Here is a 19,638-nt window from a genome sequence, read left to right on the forward strand (position 1 = left end):
CGCAGGTGCAAAATGGGCATCAGACACGCACTGAATTCTATTGGCTGAAAGCGTCTACAGACGCCGTGAGACACTAGCGCAAGCACAGTAAAGATCTCTGCACACCGAAAAACTGCAAGGAATTGTCCTCCATGTGCTTTGTGGTGGTCCCATCAGGGTGAGTTCTTGTAACATTTCTAAGCACAGCTGCACTTTAGTAATAATATCTATGAGATGATTGTCCTATTTATAAAATACAGCGCACGGTATATAACGGGCACTTTGTAGGAATCGTCACCTTTTAAAAATGGACACACTATGTACCATAATGTACTTATGGATACCATGGAACTAAGTAATTTTGTTAAAAACTATGTTTAAATCACAAATTTGTAAAAGATATGAGTAATTAATGCTTTTATTTAAACTCACTGTTGTAAAGGATTCACTGCTTGAGAAAGGCTCCATAGGAGCCGAAATGTCGCCTGCCATGGGGGTCTGAAGTAACTCACAGATTTTTCATCCAAAGAAAGGAGTGCTGCCTTATTTTTTTTAATGCTATCTATTATCTATCTATCTATCTATCTATCTATCATCTATCTATCTACAGTGGGGCAAATAAGTATTTAGTCAGTCAGCAATAGTGCAAGTTCCACCACTTAAAAAGATGAGAGGCGTCTGTAATTTACATCATAGGTAGACCTCAACTATGGGAGACAAACTGAGAAAAAAAAATCCAGAAAATCACATTGTGTGTTTTTTTAACATTTTATTTGCATATTATGGTGGAAAATAAGTATTTGGTCAGAAACAAACAATCAAGATTTCTGGCTCTCACAGACCTGTAACTTCTTCTTTAAGAGTCTCCTCTTTCTTCCACTCATTATCTGTAGTAATGGCACCTGTTTAAACTTGTTATCAGTATAAAAAGACACCTGTGCACACCCTCAAACAGTCTGACTCCAAACTCCACTATGGTGAAGACCAAAGAGCTGTCAAAGGACACCAGAAACAAAATTGTAGCCCTGCACCAGGCTGGGAAGACTGAATCTGCAATAGCCAACCAGCTTGGAGTGAAGAAATCAACAGTGGGAGCAATAATTAGAAAATGGAAGACATACAAGACCACTGATAATCTCCCTCGATCTGGGGCTCCATGCAAAATCCCACCCCGTGGGGTCAGAATGATCACAAGAACGGTGAGCAAAAATCCCAGAACCACGCGGGGGGACCTAGTGAATGAACTGCAGAGAGCTGGGACCAATGTAACAAGGCCTACCATAAGTAACACACTACGCCACCATGGACTCAGGTCCTGCAATGCCAGACGTGTCCCACTGCTTAAGCCAGTACATGTCCGGGCCCGTCTGAAGTTTGCTAGAGAGCATTTGGATGATCCAGAGGAGTTTTGGGAGAATGTCCTATGGTCTGATGAAACCAAACTGGAACTGTTTGGTAGAAACTTGTCGTGTTTGGAGGAAAAAGAATACTGAGTTGCATCCATCAAACACCATACCTACTGTAAAGCATGGTGGTGGGAACATCATGCTTTGGGGCTGTTTCTCTGCAAAGGGGCCAGGACGACTGATCCGGGTACATGAAAGAATGAATGGGGCCATGTTTCATGAGATTTTGAGTGCAAACCTCCTTCCATCAGCAAGGGCATTGAAGATGAAACGTGGCTGGGTCTTTCAACATGACAATGATCCAAAGCACACCACCAGGGCAATGAAGGAGTGGCTTCGTAAGAAGCATTTCAAGGTCCTGGAGTGGCCTAGCCAGTCTCCAGATCTCAACCCTATAGAAAACCTTTGGAGGAAGTTGAAAGTCCATGTTGCCCAATGACAGGCCCAAAACATCACTGCTCTAGAGGAGATCTGCATGGAGGAATGGGCCAACATACCAACGACAGTGTGTGGCAACCTTGTGAAGACTTACAGAAAACGTTTGACCTCTGTCATTGCCAACAAAGGATATATTACAAAGTATTGAGATTAAATTTTGTTTCTGACCAAATACTTATTTTCCACCATAATATGCAAATAAAATGATAAAAAAACAGACAATGTGATTTTCTGGATTTTTTTTTCTCAGTTTGTCTCCCATAGTTGAGGTCTACCTATGATGTAAATTACAGACGCCTCTCATCTTTTTAAGTGGTGGAACTTGCACTATTGCTGACTGACTAAATACTTTTTTGCCCTACTGTATCTATTATCTATCTATTATCTATCTATCTATTTATTATCTATCTATCTATCTATCTATTTATCTATCTATCTATCTATCTATCTATCTATCTATCTATTATCTATCTATCTATCTATATATCTGCGGCGCCCCCACTGCCGCAGGGCCAAGGGGCACCCGTTACCGGGCCTCTGAGTCTCTGCTCTGGGACTGTCACGGTGGCTAGGCCCGGTCCGTGACCCTGCCGAGGGGCGCACAGTAGATGATAGAAATGATATGAATAGTAGTGATGGTCGTGGTGAGGCTGTAGTGGTGCGGTGCAGTAAATAACGAGGACACCAGGTTGCAGTCTCTTTACTGAAGATCTCTGGGTCCTCAGTCCGGAGTCCGGATAACCAGGCTGCGCAAGTCCGGCCGGTCCAATGGCACCTCCAGAGTTCTCTTAACAGGTGGAAATCTGTGCCTTCCTTCTAGCGCTATGTGTTGCGGTCCTTCCCTGCTGTGCTTACGGAAAGTCCCCACAACTGTTGTGTCCGTTTCTTAAGTTCCCTCTCAACTCGATTAGATGATGTTCTGCTAATCCTCCGTCCCTCCCTGATGTTACGGTTAGGACGGCACCCGTTTGACGGGTAGGCTCGGAGCTCTTCCGGGACCCTAGAGTCGCCCCTCTCCACTAGTTGCCCCCCAAGACTGCATAGGTGATTTTGGTGAGACAGCCCGCCTTTGACTGACTGTCCTGCCGTTGGTTTAGAGTATTGCTTGAAGCTAGATATTGTAATACTCCCTCGGCGTTCCGGCCGCCGGTAGTGCGCCTCAGTAGGATGTTGCCTCGGTCTTACAGCACGACCCCTACTGGTATTCTCCTTGTTGCTTTGATCTCGTTTCTCACTCAGCACAATCTATCTCGCTTCCAATCCCTCCTTGGGCACCGCCGCTATCCTGAGCAGGCACGGTCCCATTACGTTCGCTCAAGTTGCCAAGCCTCTGTCAGGATCCCACCCCTGACAGGGACCCTACCGAATCTTCTCCCGCAACACCCTCTGCCACAAGGTGTTGCCTGGTTCCAACCCAGTCAGCTTTCTGCCTAACTTCCTGCCTGACCCCCAATTTTACCAGTGTGTGGAGAGTGGCCTAGTAAATAGAACCCTTAGCTCCCCCTGGAGGCCCGGCGGTGAAATGTATTGGTGTCTGTGATACCTGATCAGATGAACTCCTTCAGTGCCATCAGACGTACCATAGCTCCCCTTAGTGGCGGAGCCACAGTACTGCAACAACCAGGACTCTGGGGCGCTGCATATCTATCTATCTATCAATCTATCTATTATCTATCTATCTATCTATCTATCTATCTATCTATCTATCTATCTATCTATCTATTTTCTATCTATCTAGACAATTATCTATCTATTATCTATCTATTATGTATCAATCTATTATCTATCTATTATCTATCTTTCTATCTATCTATCTATCTATCTATCTATCTATCTATCTATCTATCTATCTATTATCTATCTATCTATTATCTATCTATCTATTATATATCTATTGCTGCAGCAGATGGACAATCTCACCCTGGTTAATGCACCTGATGACATTTTCCACCCATGATTCTCCTCTTTCTCCACAGAAGATTCCTCTAGGTAGCTCAAATCTGAAAATGGGAGAAAAATAGACAAGAAAGTGATGAGAAGACAAAGAGATAGAGTCAAGGATGAAACAGAGACAAGAGATGTCCTCCACTCACCGGCAGACTATATAGGATGGGCCATCACATCGGAGGTCTTCTCCAGGAGGATGGAGCCCCTTTATATATATAGACCTCTCTCTTACCTGGCAACATTATTAGGGCAGGCTTCATATCAGGCATTTTCAACCAGATTTTGATAGAATCGTTCATTCATATCTGCATCCTTGAGGAATCTTCTACAGTCCTGACAATATTTCCAGTTATTGATTCCTTGTGAGACGCCTGAGAAGAGATGAGAGACAATTGACCAGGATGATGAAGTCAATCCGACCATCCTTCTCTTTACATCCTCACCAGGTACAGATCAGCCATAAAGTCCTGATTTTAGACCACAAGCCCTATCACGATTTTCACCAGTAGGACTACTTAGGTCCAGATAAGGTCTCCACCACTGGAGCTGAGAAGGAGCCGAGGTAAGGCAGTGTTCATACATGCCCGATTTACTTACAAAACAGCACAAGGTCCCAAAGAATTTCATGGATCAATTCACACATCTCTGATTTGAGGATCAATGGGTCCATGTGGTGTCCAATAAGAAATCGGGCAGCACACCGACGCTTCACATGTGTGACCCTAACCTAACACTGATAAAATGTGCACTGGTAGGACTGGGAAATGATCCAGCAATAGCTTTTAGAAGATGTGTGACACATTGCAGAAATGTTACAGGACTAACTGCACCTGTGAGGATATGAAGGTGTGAACTGGGATGACTGGGAAATGGTCAGAAATGTGAAGTTGTTCACCACTAGCTCTTCAGGGGTGTGTGCTAATATATCTGTGACGCTGAGCACAGGCCGGGCCCAGAAAATGTGGAAAAGATGTAACCAGCCCTCATCCCAAAGTAGGACTGTTGTGTGCAGTGGTTAGACAGTGATGTGGTTTACTAGTATCTCCATGAAATTGACACCCCTCTTCAGTCCACCCCATGATCTGTGGCCCCTCCGTACCCTGCCGTACGCCATTATTCTGATGTGACGGTTCCTTCTGTGTTCCGCCTTCCAACGTCTGTATGGACTGTCCCGGAAATGGCGCTGGTTTGGTTGTGGATGTTGTGGTTTCTTGGGTGAATGAGGGTGGTTTGGTGTCGGAGCCCTTGGGGAAATCTTGCTGGTTCTCAGACGGGTTTAGGCAAGGTAGTCTACCTGCAAAGAGGAGACCAAGATTATTAGAAAGGACCTAATCTATTATCTATCAATTATCTATCTATCTATCTATCTATCTATTATCTATCTATTCTGTATTTCTCATTATTGTGTGATCACAACTGAAAGTGATAAAGTTCTAGATTGGACAAGTAATTATATCCTTGGAGGTGACAGAACGTCCTCAGAGACAATCTTTGTCCATCAGTGATGATTTGCTCCTCTACATCCATAGTCTTATTGCTGCAGCAGATGGAGAATCTCACCCTGGTTAATGCACCTGATGACATTTTCTACCCATGATTCTCCTCTTTCTCCACAGAAGATTCCTCTTGGTAGCACAAATCTGAAAAATAGACAAGAAAGTTATGAGAAGACAAAGCGATAGAGCCAAGGATGAGACAGAGACAATAGACCACTGGCAGAATATATAGGATGGGCCATCACATAGGAAGTCTTCTCCCGGAGGATGGAGCCCCTGTATACATAGACACATAGACATCTCTCTTACCTGGCGATATTGTGGGGACATTCTTCATATGTGGCATTTTGAACCAGATATTGATAAAATCGATCATTCATAGCTGAATCCTTGAGGAATCTTCCACAGTCCTGACAATATTTCCAGTGATTGCGTCCTTGTGAGACACCTGAGAAGAGATGAGAGACAATCAATCAAAATGATGCAGTCAATCTGAGAGGAGTGGTGTACTGTAGGAGAGGGCTGTATACAGAGGCTGAGGAGTGATGTGCTGTAAGAAGGGGCAGTATACAGGTACTGAGGAGCGATGTACTGTAGGAGGAGGCTGTATATAGGTGTTTGAGGAGTTATGTACTGTAGAAGTGGGCTGTTTACTAGTGATTAGGAGCGATGTACTGTAGGAGGGGGCTGTATACAGGTTCTGAGGAGTAATGTACTGTAGAAGAGGGCTGTATACAGGTGCTGAGGAGTGGTGTACTGTAAGAGGGGGCTGCATACAGGTGCTGAGGAGGGATGTGCTGTAGGAGGAGGCTGTATGCAGGTGCTGAGGAGTGATTTAGTGTAGAAGTGGGCTGTTTACTAGTGATTAGGAGCGATGTGCTATAGGAGAGGGCTGTATACAGAGGCTGAGGAGTGATGTACTGTAAGCGGGGGCTGTATACAGGTGCTGAGTAGTGATGTACTGTAGGAGGGGGCTGTATACAGGTGATGAGTAGTGATGTGCTGTAGGAGGAGGCTGTATACAGGTGCTGAGGAGTGATGTACTGTAGGATGGAGCTGTATGCAGGTGCTGAGGATAGATGTACTGTAGGAAGGGGCTGTATACAAGTGCTGAGTAGTGATGTACTGTAGGAGGGGGCTGTATACAGGTGATGAGTAGTGATGTGCTGTAAGAGGAGGCTGTATACAGGTGCTGAGGATAGATGTACTGTAGGAGAGGGCTGTATACAGGTGATGAGTAGTGATGTACTGTAGGAGGGAGCTGTATACAGGTGCTGAGGATACATGTACTGTAAGAGGGGGCTGTATACAGGTGATGAGTAGTGATGTGCTGTAGGAGGGGGCTGTATACAGGTGCTGAGGAGTGATGTACTGTAGGAGGGGGCTGTGTACAGAGGCTGAGGAGTGATGTATTATAGGAGGGAGCTGTATACAGGTGCTGAGGATACATGTACTGTAGGAGAGGGCTGTATACAGGTGATGAGTAGTGATGTGCTGTAGGAGGGGGCTGTATACAGGTGCTGAGGATAGATGTACTGTAGGAGGGAGCTGTATACAGGTGCTGAGGATAGATGTAGTGTAGGAGGGGGCTGTATACAGGTGCTGAGGAGTGATGTACTGTAGGAGGGGGCTGTATACAGTTGCTGAGGAGTGATGTACTGTAGGAGGGAGCTGTATACAGGTGCTGAGGAGAGATGTGCTGTAGGAGAGGGCTGTATACAGGTGCTGAGGAGTGATGTACTGTAGGAGGGAGCTGTATACAGGTGCTGAGGATAGATGTACTGTAGGAAGGAACTGTATACAGGTGCTGAGGATAGATGTAGTGTAGGAGGGGGCTGTATACAGGTGCTGAGGAGTGATGTACTGTAGGAGGGGGCTGTATACAGGTGCTGAGGATAGATCTACTGTAGGCGGGAGCTGTATACAGGTGCTGAGGATAGTTGTACTGTAGGAGGGGCTGTATACAGGTGCTGTGGAGTGACGTACTGTAGGAGGGAGCTGTATACAGGTGCTGAGGATAGCTGTACTGTAGGAGGGGGCTGTATACAGGTGCTGAGGAGTGATGTACTGTAGGAGGGGCGGTATACAGAGGCTGAGGAGTGATGTACTGTAGGAGAGGGCTGTATACAGGTGATGAGTAGTGATGTGCTGAAGGAGGGGGCTGTATACTGGTGCTGAGGATAGATGTACTGTAGGAGGGAGCTGTATACAGGTGCTGAGGAGTGATGTACTGTAGGAGGGAGCTGTATACAGAGGCTGAGGAGTGATGTACTGTAGGAGAGTGCTGTATACAGGTGATGAGTAGTGATGTACTGTAGGAGGGAGCTGTATACAGGTGCTGAGGAGTGATGTACTGTAGGAGGGAGCTGTATACAGGTGCTTAGGATAGATGTACTGTAAGAAGGAGCTGTATACAGGTGCTGAGGAGTGATGTACTGTAGGAGGGGGCTGTATACAGGTGCTGAGGAGGGATGTACTGTAGGAGGGAGCTGTATACAGGTGCTGAGGATAGATGTACTGTAGGAGAGGGCTGTATACAGGTGATGAGTAGCGATGTGCTGTAGGAGGGGGCTGTATACAGGTGCTGAGGAGTGATGTACTGTAGGAGAGGGCTGTATACAGGTGCTGAGGAGTGATGTGCTGTAGGAGGGAGCTGTATGCAGTTGCTGAGGATAGATGTACTGTAGTAGAGGGCTGTATACTGGTGCTAAGGAGTGATGTACTGTAGGAGGGAGCTGTATACAGGTGCTGAGGAGTGATGTACTGTAGGAGGGAGCTGTATACTGGTGCTGAGGAGTGATGTACTGTAGGAGGGGCTGTATACAGAGGCTGAGGATAGATGTATGCAGCGCCCCAGAGTCCTGGTCGTTGCAGTAACGTCGCTCTGCCACTAAGGGGAGTGATGTTACGTCTGATTGCACTAAAGGAGTTTCTCTGACCAGGTAACACTCACACTACACTTCACACTCCGGCCACCAGGGGGGGTGGTTCTATCTAGTAGGCCACTCCTCACACTCTGGTAAAACTGGGGGTTGGACAGGAAGATAGAGAGAAGTAACTGGGAAGAGCTAGTGAGAGGACCTGTCAGGGATGGGATCCTGGCAGACTCCTAAGAGCAGAACTAACCAGTGAACAACGGGAATACAGAAAAGAGGATTAGGACCAGAAGGAGTCCTGCTGTTAGACCAAGGCAACATCCTTCTGAGGCGCAAACAGTCGGTGGCCGGAACGCCGAGCAAGTAAGAGACTCTAAGTACTACTGCAAACCACGGCAGGACAGCCAATTATAGGTTGGCTGTCTCACACAAATCACCTAAGCAGACAACGGAGGCAGCTGTGGGAGAGGGGCGACTCTAGGGTCCCGGAAGAACTCCAGGCCTACCCCGTCATACGGGTGCGTCCTACCATATCACCTGGGGGACGGAGAGAACGAACATCAGAGACAGACAGAATCAGTTGTGAGGACTATCCCGGGAGCTCAGCAGGGAAGGACTACAACACACAGCGCTAGAAGGTAGACACTGATTCCCACCTGTAAAGAGGACTCCTGATGTGCCTTTGGACCGGCCGGTCTCAAACAGCCCTGTTGACAGCGCTCTGGACTGAGGACTCTAAAACCTTCAGTAAAGAGGTAAAGAGACTGCAACCTGGTGTCCTCGGTATTTACTACGACCTACACTGCACCGCAATATCACCACCATTTACCACCACCTTTCACTGGACGCCCCTCAGCAGGGTCACGGACCGGGTCTAGCCACCGTGACAACCCCAGAACAGAGTCTCAGAGGCCCGGTACCGGGTACTCCTCGGCCCTGCGGCAGTGGGGGCGCTGCAACTTGGCGTCACGAACAGGATCTACTTAAGCCTGAAGAATCAGGTCATGTGTGCCTTGGAACTGTGATTTATTGTGCTTGGACTGTAACTTATTGCAAAGACTGTGTGTTGACAATTGCCGCCAAGAGTTCCCGCCACGATTCGCCATCGCAGTGTGCGGAAGGAGGAGCCTCAGCTTCGTGGGCGGGACCGTCCAAAAAGAAGCGCGGAACGAGAAAGCGCGGTAACGTGCCGATCCCGGAAGAGGAACTCCGGTCTCCAGCAGGTTAGTGGAGGAAGGGCCAGCCATGTCCGAGTCGGGAGGAGCGGGGGAAGAGGCCGCAGCCAGGGACGCAGGGGCACCTCCGGGCCCCGCAGCGGGTGAAGCCGCGGCCCTAATACCACCACCGATTGCCGCAGAACCCGCTGTTCCCCTCAGCCAGTCGGACACTGCCGCTAACACAAAAGCCATAATGCCCTTCTCTATGCCGTACCTGCCCGGAGCGGCCTGGCTCCGACGATACTCTGGGGAGTCGCATACATTCACTGACTTTAAGGAAGGGCTCTGCAGCCTGCTCGAGTTCTATCCCCTGGCAGAGCCTCAGAAGGTTCATATGATAACCGGCCAACTCTTTGGAGCGGCTCTGAGAGAATTGAAGTTCTGGCCCGCCGAGGATAAGGGAACTGCACAGCAGATTTTTGCAAAGCTTAAAGCTACCTTCGATACTCGCACTGCTACAGAAATTAAATTGACTTTCTATGGATGCAAACAGAGACCACAGGATAGCTTACGGGACTATGCCCTTAATCTTCAGGAGGCGATGCGGGCCATTAAGCAGGGTGACCCCGCCAGCATGCAGGATGAGGATAAAATCCTGAAGGAGCGGTTCATTGAGGGGCTCCTGTGCAGTCACCAGCGGGGCCAATTGCACTTCCTGGCCATGCAAAATCCAGACTTGACTTTTGCGCAATTCAAAGATAAAGCTATCCAGGCATTGCAGGAGCAACAGCCCAGCCGTGCAACACCTCCCCGGCGTCCCGCTCTCACATACCACCAGGAGGTGGCGTCGGATGCCCCAGTCACCGCCGAGGCCGATGCCCAGAGCCTGGAGGACGACTCCCCTGCAGGACTTCGCCTCCAGATGCAGGAGCTAACCAAGAGCGTTGCTGCCCTGACCCGGACGGTGCAGTCCCTACAGGAGGCCCCCAAGGAGAAGATCCGGTTGGCCTCCAGACCAGAGGATGTCCCTTGGATGCGACAGAGGAGGACTCCGCCGACCAGAGGCCGGAACGACGATCGCTTCCACCAGGACGGACGACCCATCTGCCGCCGTTGTCACCAGGTGGGCCACCTTGCAAGGTACTATCCTTTAAACGAGCAACCCCTGGGGCAAAGGGCCAACCCCCAGGAGTAGGACGGTCAGGCCCGCAGCATTGGAGAACCAAGTACATTGGAGGACGACCATTTCTCCCTGTAGTGGTTGATGGAATCCCCTTGAACGCTTTGCTGGACACCGGTTCTCAGGTGACGACTATACCTTACGTGCTTTATAAATGGTATTGGGAGGACACCGATATTACTCGTGGCCCTGACGATGATTTCACCATAATAGCCAGTAATGGTCAGCCGTTGCCACAAGTGGGGTATAAGGAGGTCACCATCAAGGTGGGGCGGGTGGAATTGAAAGCCCAAGGGATTGTGATTGTTGATATTGATCGTCGAGAATGTAATCCCATGATGACTCTTGGTACTAATGTTATAAAAAATTGTCTTGCAGAAGTTATTGTTTTGTTGCAACAGGTGGCAGAAACCGCTGGCCACAGTGAGCAACGTGCCCTGCAGAAGGAAATCAGAGCTCTGATGCAGAGACAGCAGGTAGAGCTGACTGGTGGTGAGATTGGTCGTGTCACCGTGAGTGATTCAAACCCCATTGCGATACCCCCCAGGAGTGAAATGTTAATATGGTGTCGGGCAGCCATAGGCCTCAGGGGAAAGGACTACCAGTCCTTGGTAGAACCCGTATATTCAGACAATAGGCCTACTATTCTGACAGCCCGGGGGGTGGTCGACGTTCGCCAGGGGAGAGTGCCCGTACGTGTCCTCAATTCTGGGTAGGAAGAGGTTCACCTCACCAAGTATGCCACGCTCGCCAGATTGTTCACTGTTAATAATAGTGTGATACAGACACCTGAACCCTTGGTCCCGTCAAACGTGGCGGAGGACAATGGTTCTGCAGAGCACTCGAAAGATTGGTGTCGAGAATTACATGTGGGCTCTGATTCTACCCCATCCCATCAGAAACAGGGGGCCTACAGGGTGGTACACGAGTACGAGCAGGTATTCAGCAAACACCCCTTAGATTTTGGGCAGGTGAAAGGGATCCAACATCATATCCCCACGGGAGACCACCGACCCATAAAAGAGAGATATCGCCCTGTACCCCCAGCTCATTACCAGTGTGCCAAGGACATGTTGTGGGAAATGAAGGAGGCTGGGGTGGTGAGAGACAGCTGTAGCCCCTGGGCAGCTCCGTTAGTCCTTGTTAAAAAGAAAGATGGTACAATGAGGATGTGTGTTGATTACAGGCAGTTGAATCGCATTACACAAAAGGACGCATACCCACTGCCCAGGATAGAGGAGTCTCTGGCTGCCTTAAAATCTGCTAACTACTTCTCTACCTTAGATCTCACCAGTGGGTACTGGCAGGTTCCTGTAGCGGAGGCGGACAAAGAGAAGACGGCCTTCACGACACCAATGGGTCTCTGCGAGTTCAGTTACATGCCCTTCGGATTGTGCAATGCTCCCGGGACGTTCCAGAGGATGATGGAGTGCTGCCTGGGACACATGAACTTCGAAACCGTGCTGCTGTATTTGGATGATGTCATTGTCTTCTCTAAGACCTACAAAGACCATCTGAAGCACCTGGCCGAGGTGTTTGAAGCCCTGTCCAACTTTGGCTTAAAGGTGAAACCGTCCAAGTGTCATCTGCTGAAACCTAAAGTGCAGTACCTGGGCCATGTGGTGAGCGCTGAAGGAGTGGCCCCAGACCCCGACAAGGTCACGGTGATCAGGGACTGGCCAAAGCCCAGTGACCTTCACGAAGTCCGGCAGTTCCTCGGGCTGGTAGGCTATTACCGGAGGTTCATTAAGGACTTTACCAAGAAGGCCGCGCCCTTGCAAAACCTATTGGTGGGCCAACCAAAGAAGACCAAGGGGAGGAACACCCCCTTTGATTGGAACGAGGAGCTGGAGGGATCCTTCACTTGTTTGAAGTCGGCATTGACGGGAGAAGAGGTACTGGCTTATCCCGAATACGACCAACCGTTTGGGCTGTACACAGATGCCAGCAATGTGGGATTAGGAGCCGTGCTGTCCCAGGTCCAGAAAGGCAAAGAAAGGGTGATCGCTTACGCCAGCAGGAAACTCCGTCCCACGGAAAGAAACCCTGACAACTACAGTTCCTTTAAGCTGGAATTCCTTGCCATCGTCTGGGCAGTGACAGAGAGGTTCAAACACTACCTGGCCTCCGCGAAATTCACCGTCTTCACGAATAACAATCCGCTAACGCATCTAGATACTGCCAAACTCGGAGCCTTGGAACAGCGGTGGATGGCCCGGCTGTCCAACTACGATTTCACCATCAAGTACCGGGCAGGACACAAGAATGCCAATGCCGATGCCTTGTCCCGAATGCCCAATTTGCCAGAAACGGGAGAAGACCCGGAGGCACTTGAAGAGGTGGAGCTGCCTGCATTCCATCGCCCCAAAGCCACTCAGAACTCCCATCATGTGAAGAACAGGCACAGGAACCAACCGGATGCCACGCTGAATCCCCTGCCCCATCACGGGTGGGCAGAGACCCAGGATGGTGACCCCGCGGTCCGTCGGGTGAAAGAGCTCTTGACGCAGGCAGGGTTGCATCCCGGCCCAGATGATCCACAGGAAACCCAACAGCTGTGGAAGGGGAGAAGCAAACTGTTTATCCATGATGGCAAGCTGTGCAGGAGGAGCATCGACCCACGTACTCATGAATTGGTGTGGCAGATAGTGGTGCCAAGGCGAGATGCGCCCATGGTTCTGGGAGCCTACCACGATGGAGCCGGACACTTCGGATGGAGGAAGCTAGAGAGGCTACTCCGAGGGAGGTTCTATTGGATTGGCATGAAGAGTGCCATTGAGAAGTGGTGTCGGGAGTGCGGTCCATGTAGTCTACGCAGGAAGGACCGTGGCAGCCAACAGGCTCCCCTGCAGCCTATCATCACCAAACGGCCGCTCGAACTGGTCGCGCTGGATCATGTGAAGTTGACACCTAGCCGGTCAGGCTATATCTACGCTCTTACCATCGTAGATCACTACTCCAGATTTTTGGTGGTAGTACCTGTCAAGGATCTAACGGCCAGGACTGCCGCCAAGGCCTTCCAGCAGTACTTTTGTAGGCCCCATGGCTATCTGGAGAAGGTACTGACCGATCAGGGACCAGCATTCGAAGCAGAAGTGTTCCAAGAGTTCTGCCAACTGTACGGGTGTAAGAAGATCCGAACCACGCCGTACCATCCTCAAACCAATGGGATGTGCGAAAAGATGAACCAGGTGGTGATCGACTTATTGAAGACCTTGCCCGTAGAGGAACGGAACCTGTGGCCGACAAAGTTGCCTGACTTGGTGGATATCTACAATCACATCCCAGTAAATTCCACCAACTGTACTCCAGCGTACCTAATGAGGGGAAGGCCTAGCCAGTTACCCGTTGATCTGGACATGGGGGTCCTAGTCCCCGAAGATACCTTGCCGGATGCAGATTGGGATGCAGAAAGGCAGCGAAGGTACCGCAAAGTACAGGAGTGCGTGGAAAGAAGTCTCGCCCAGGCTAGGCAAAAACAAGAAAGAGACTACAACCAGCACGCTCCTGCGATTCCCCTGTCACCTGGTGAGCAAGTACTTAAATGAAAGAGGAGACTACACAAGCTCGATGACCAATGGGAAGCGGAACCGTATACCATCCTGCCATCCGATTTCGACAACACGAAGGTCTGTCTCATCCGCAAGGACAGAGGGGAGACCTCGACAGCGGTATCCAGGGATCACCTTAAGGTCTGCCCCGATAAGTTGAGAGAGAGGGACATGGCCCCAAGAATCTCCCCGCCGGTGGAAGAGGAGAAGATGATCCATACCGTCCTTGGTGACTTTCCCCAGTCCTGGACCCAGATAAATCAGGCCATCGTGGTACCTGTTCTAACGTTTCAACAGCCGGACCCACCAGAAGCAATGGTGGTACCAGATTATCCGGCCCCGCAACCTCAACAAGCCCTACCTGAAGATACCATGCCAACCGTTGAACCGGCAAATCCTCCCTCTGCTATCGGTGAATCTGCTGTACCCACTGTTGATAGCAGCAGCTCTGAGAGCCCCAACCTGCCAGTGCTACCCAGACTCACTAGAAGTGTAGCTAGAAGACAGTGCACTACACCAGCGGTAGCAAGCATAGCGGGTCCTGTTAGGCCAATAGCAACCCCTGCGCTGCGAAGGTCCACACGCAGCACTCAGAACCAAACTCCCCTCCGCTACAAAACTTGGAGGTATTAGCAAGGGCTGCTATTTAGTTGAAAATGTTTGTGTGCATATCTTTTGTTACAGGTTTTAAAATGGACAATAGAGTAACAGACGGTGAATTGCTCTAAAACTTTCAAAAGGGGGACCCCTTTGTTTACCCGGGGTCCCCGCTGTTTCAACCATTGAACTGAGAGTCATAAACTGTGCATGACCTAACTTTCGCAACGTTCAAGAGTCCTCACCTCCCATAAAGGGAAGCACTGTTATGTTTAATTGTTTATGCTATTTCAAAATTTTGTGTGCTTTCTGTTGACATGTATTGTTGTTCTTGTTTTCCCAGTCCGGGAGTACTGGATTTAACCGGGGGGGGGGGGAGTGCAGCGCCCCAGAGTCCTGGTCGTTGCAGTAACGTCGCTCTGCCACTAAGGGGAGTGATGTTACATCTGATTGCACTAAAGGAGTTTCTCTGACCAGGTAACACTCACACTACACTTCACACTCCGGCCACCAGGGGGGGTGGTTCTATCTAGTAGGCCACTCCTCACACTCTGGTAAAACTGGGGGTTGGACAGGAAGATAGAGAGAAGTAACTGGGAAGAGCTAGTGAGAGGACCTGTCAGGGATGGGATCCTGCCAGACTCCTAAGAGCAGAACTAACCAGTGAACAACGGGAATACAGAAAAGAGGATTAGGACCAGAAGGAGTCCTGCTGTTAGACCGAGGCAACATCCTTCTGAGGCGCAAACAGTCGGTGGCCGGAACGCCGAGCAAGTAAGAGACTCTAAGTACTACTGCAAACCACGGCCGGACAGTCAGTCATAGGCGGGCTGTCTCACACAAATCACCTAAGCAGACAACGGAGGCAGCTGTGGGAGAGGGGCGACTCTAGGGTCCCGGAAGAACTCCAGGCCTACCCCGTCATACGGGTGCGTCCTACCATATCACCTGGGGGACGGAGAGAACGAACATCAGAGACAGACAGAATCAGTTGTGAGGACTATCCCGGGAGCTCAGCAGGGAAGGACTACAACACACAGCGCTAGAAGGTAGACACTGATTCCCACCTGTAAAGAGAACTCCTGATGTGCCTTTGGACCGGCCGGTCTCAAACAGCCCTGTTAACAGCGCTCTGGACTGAGGACTCTAAAACCTTCAGTAAAGAGGTAAAGAGACTGCAACCTGGTGTCCTCGTTATTTACTACGACCTACACTGCACCGCAATATCACCACCATTTACCACCACCTTTCACTGGACGCCCCTCAGCAGGGTCACGGACCGGGTCTAGCCACCGTGACAACCCCAGAACAGATTTGAAAAAACTGACCGTCACATCCATACATAGACTAAGTGTGAACAGGTGCTGAACCTAGAGTAACCAACTCATATATAGTCAAGTAAAAAAGGCAGCACACTGCAGCGCTAAGACATGCAAACATGAAACATGAAAACTGAACTGCAATACTGCACTAGAAATATGAAAAATGAGAGCGTTTAGTGCATAAAAATGGCCAATTTTATGTGTACCTGATAGCCCCTTTACGGCATCTCTCGTATATCAGGTCCTACGCTTGCCTACCTCGCTGAGAATAAACGTCTCCATGTGAATGGGTACCTGTGAAAACCTCTTCCCAGACTCATATTCTCTCTCTCTGTGGAGGGGTACTGGACCTGCTGCGATTAAAACACCTGGGCTAGGAGGCGGAGTGCTCAGTCAGAAGGCTAAATAATATATTTGAAAAAACTGACCGTCACATCCATACATAGACTAAGTGTGAACAGGTGCTGAACCTAGAGTAACCAACTCATATATAGTCAAGTAAAAAAGGCAGCACACTGCAGCGCTAAGACATGCAAACATGAAACATGAAAATATCAGGTCCTACGCTTGCCATTTTTATGCGCTAAACGCTCTCATTTTTCATATTTCTAGTGCAGTATTGCAGTTCAGTTTTCATGTTTCATGTTTGCATGTCTTAGCGCTGCAGTGTGCTGCCTTTTTTACTTAACCCCAGAACAGAGACTCAGAGGCCCGGTACCGGGTACTCCTCGGCCCTGCGGCAGTGGGGGCGCTGCATGTACTGTAGGAGAGGGCTGTATACAGGTGCCGAGGAGTGATGTACTGTAGGAGAGGGCTGTATACAGGTGATGAGTAGTGATGTGCTGTAGGAGGGGGCTGTATACTGGTGCTGAGGATAGATGTACTGTAGGAGGGAGCTGTATACAGGTGCTTAGGATAGATGTACTGTAGGAAGGAGCTGTATACAGGTGCTGAGGAGGAATGTACTGTAGGAGGGAGCTGTATACAGATGCTGAGGATAGATGTACTGTAGGAGAGGGCTGTATATAGGTGATGAGTAGTGATGTGCAGTAGGAGGGGGCTGTATACAGGTGCTGAGGAGTGATGTACTGTAGGAGGGAGCTGTATACAGGTGCTGTGGAGTGATGTACTGTAGGAAGGAGCTGTATGCAGGTGCTGAGGATAGATGTACTGTAGGAGAGGGCTGTATACTGGTGCTAAGGAGTGATGTACTGTAGGAGGGGGCTGTATGCAGGTGCTGAGGATAGATGTACTGTAGGAGAGGGCTGTATACAGGTGCTGAGGAGTGATGTACTGTAGGAGGGAGCTGTATGCAGGTGCTGAGGATAGATGTCCTGTAGGTGAGGGCTGTATACTGGTGCTGAGGATAGATGTACTGTAGAAGGGGGCTGTATACAGGTGCTGAGGAGTGATGTACTGTAGGAGGGAGCTGTATACAGGTGCTGAGGATAGATGTACTGTAGGAAGGAGCTGTATACAGGTGCTGAGGAGTGATGTGCTGTAGGAGGGGGCTGTATACAGGTGCTGAGGAGTGATGTACTGTAGGAGGGAGCTGTATACAGGTGCTGAGGAGTGATGTACTGTAGGAGGGAGCTGTATATAGGTGCTGAGGATAGATGTACTGTAGGAAGGAGCTGTATACAGGTGCTGAAGATAGATGTAGTGTAGGAGGGGGCTGTAGACAGGTGCTGAGGAATGATGTACTGTAGGAGGGAGCTGTATACAGGTGCTGAGGAGTGATGTACTGTAGGAGAGGGCTGTATACAGGTGCTGAGGAGTGATGTACTGTAGGAGGGAGCTGTATACAGGTGCTGAGGAATGATGTGCTGTAGGAGGGGGCTGTATACAGGTGCTGAGGATAGATGTGCTGTAGGAGAGGGCTGTATACTGGTGCTGAGGAGTGATGTACTGTAGGAGGGAGCTGTATACAGGTGCTGAGGAGAGATGTGCTGTAGGAGAGGGCTGTATACAGGTGCTGAGGAGTGATGTGATGTAGGAGGGAGCTGTATACAGGGGCTAAGGAGTGATGTGCTGTAGGAGGGAGCTGTATACTGGTGCTGAGGAGTGATGTACTGTAGGAGGGAGCTGTATGCAGGTGCTGAGGATAGATGTACTGTAGTAGGGGGCTGTATACAGGTGCTGAGGAGTGATGTGATGTAGGAGGGAGCTGTATACAGGGGCTGAGGAGTGGTGTGCTGTAGGAGGGAGCTGTATACTGGTGCTGAGGAGTGATGTACTGTAGGAGGGAGCTGTATGCAGGTGCTGAGGATAGATGTACTGAAGGAGAGGGCTGTATACTGGTGCTAAGGAGTGATGTACTGTAGGAGGGAGCTGTATACAGGTGCTGAGGAGTGATGTACTGTAGGAGGGAGCTGTATGCAGATGCTGAGGATAGATGTACTGTAGGAGAGGGCTGTATACTGGTGCTAAGGAGTGATGTACTGTAGGAGGGGGCTGTATGCAGGTGCTGAGGATAGATGTACTGTAGGAAGGAGCTGTATACAGGTGCTGAGGATAGATGTAGTGTAGGAGGGGGCTGTAGACAGGTGCTGAGGAGTGATGTACTGTAGGAGGGAGCTGTATACAGGTGCTGAGGAGTGATGTACTGTAGGAGGGAGCTGTATGCAGGTGCTGAGGATAGATGTCCTGTAGGTGAGGGCTGTATACTGGTGCTGAGGATAGATGTACTGTAGAAGGGGGCTGTATACAGGTGCTGAGGAGTGATGTACTGTAGTAGGGAGCTGTATACAGGTGCTGAGGATAGATGTACTGTAGGAGGGAGCTGTGTTCAGGTGCTGAGGAGTGATGTACTGTAGGAGGGAGCTGTATACAAGTGCTGAGGATAGATGTGCTGTAGGAGGGAGCTGTGTTCAGGTGCTGAGGTGTGATGTACTGTAGGAGGGAGCTGTATACAGGTGCTGAGGAGTGATGTACTGTAGGAGGGAGCTGTATGCAGGTGCTGAGGATAGATGTCCTGTAGGAGAGGGCTGTATACTGGTGCTAAGGAGTGATGTACTGTAGGAGGGAGCTGTATATAGGAGCTGAGGATAGATGTACTGTAGGAAGGAGCTGTATACAGGTGCTGAAGATAGATGTAGTGTAGGAGGGGGCTGTAGACAGGTGCTGAGGAGTGATGTACTGTAGGAGGGAGCTGTATACAGGTGCTGAGGAGTGATGTACTGTAGGAGGGAGCTGTATACAGGTGCTGAGGAGTGATGTACTGTAGGAGAGGGCTGTATACAGGTGCTGAGGAGTGATGTACTGTAGGAGAGGGCTGTATACAGGTGCTGAGGAGTGATGTACTGTAGGAGGGAGCTGTATACAGGTGCTGAGGAGTAATGTGCTGTAGGAGGGGGCTGTATACAGGTGCTGAGGATAGATGTGCTGTAGGAGAGGGCTGTATACTGGTGCTGAGGAGTGATGTACTGTAGGAGGGAGCTGTATACAGGTGCTGAGGAGTGATGTACTGTAGGAGGGGGCTGTATACAGGTGCTGAGGATAGCTGTACTGTAGGAGGGGGCTGTATACAGGTGCTGAGGAGTGATGTGATGTAGGAGGGAGCTGTATACAAGGGCTGAGGAGTGATGTGCTGTAGGTGGGAGCTGTATACAGGTGCTAAGGAGCGATGTACTTTAGGAGAGGGCTGTATACAGGTGCCGAGGAGTGATGTACTGTAGGAGGGAGCTGTA

General features: G+C 49.7%; 1 protein-coding gene across 2 annotated transcripts in view; it reads right to left on the bottom strand.

The window, feature by feature from the left end:
* The window catches only part of LOC143774322 (uncharacterized), a 41,138-nt gene that overhangs the window by 16,139 nt on the left and 5,361 nt on the right, over positions 1-19,638 (bottom strand). For both annotated transcript variants that reach the window (XM_077261786.1, XM_077261784.1), the window contains exons 2-3: positions 5,576-5,714; positions 5,331-5,410 (exon numbers count right to left, since the gene is read on the bottom strand). In XM_077261786.1, the coding sequence (XP_077117901.1) occupies positions 5,331-5,410; positions 5,576-5,714 (219 nt within the window). The remainder of the gene's footprint in view (positions 1-5,330; positions 5,411-5,575; positions 5,715-19,638) is intronic.

The sequence above is a fragment of the Ranitomeya variabilis genome, chromosome 5 (assembly GCF_051348905.1).
Source record: "Ranitomeya variabilis isolate aRanVar5 chromosome 5, aRanVar5.hap1, whole genome shotgun sequence".
Taxonomy (NCBI): domain Eukaryota; kingdom Metazoa; phylum Chordata; class Amphibia; order Anura; family Dendrobatidae; genus Ranitomeya; species Ranitomeya variabilis.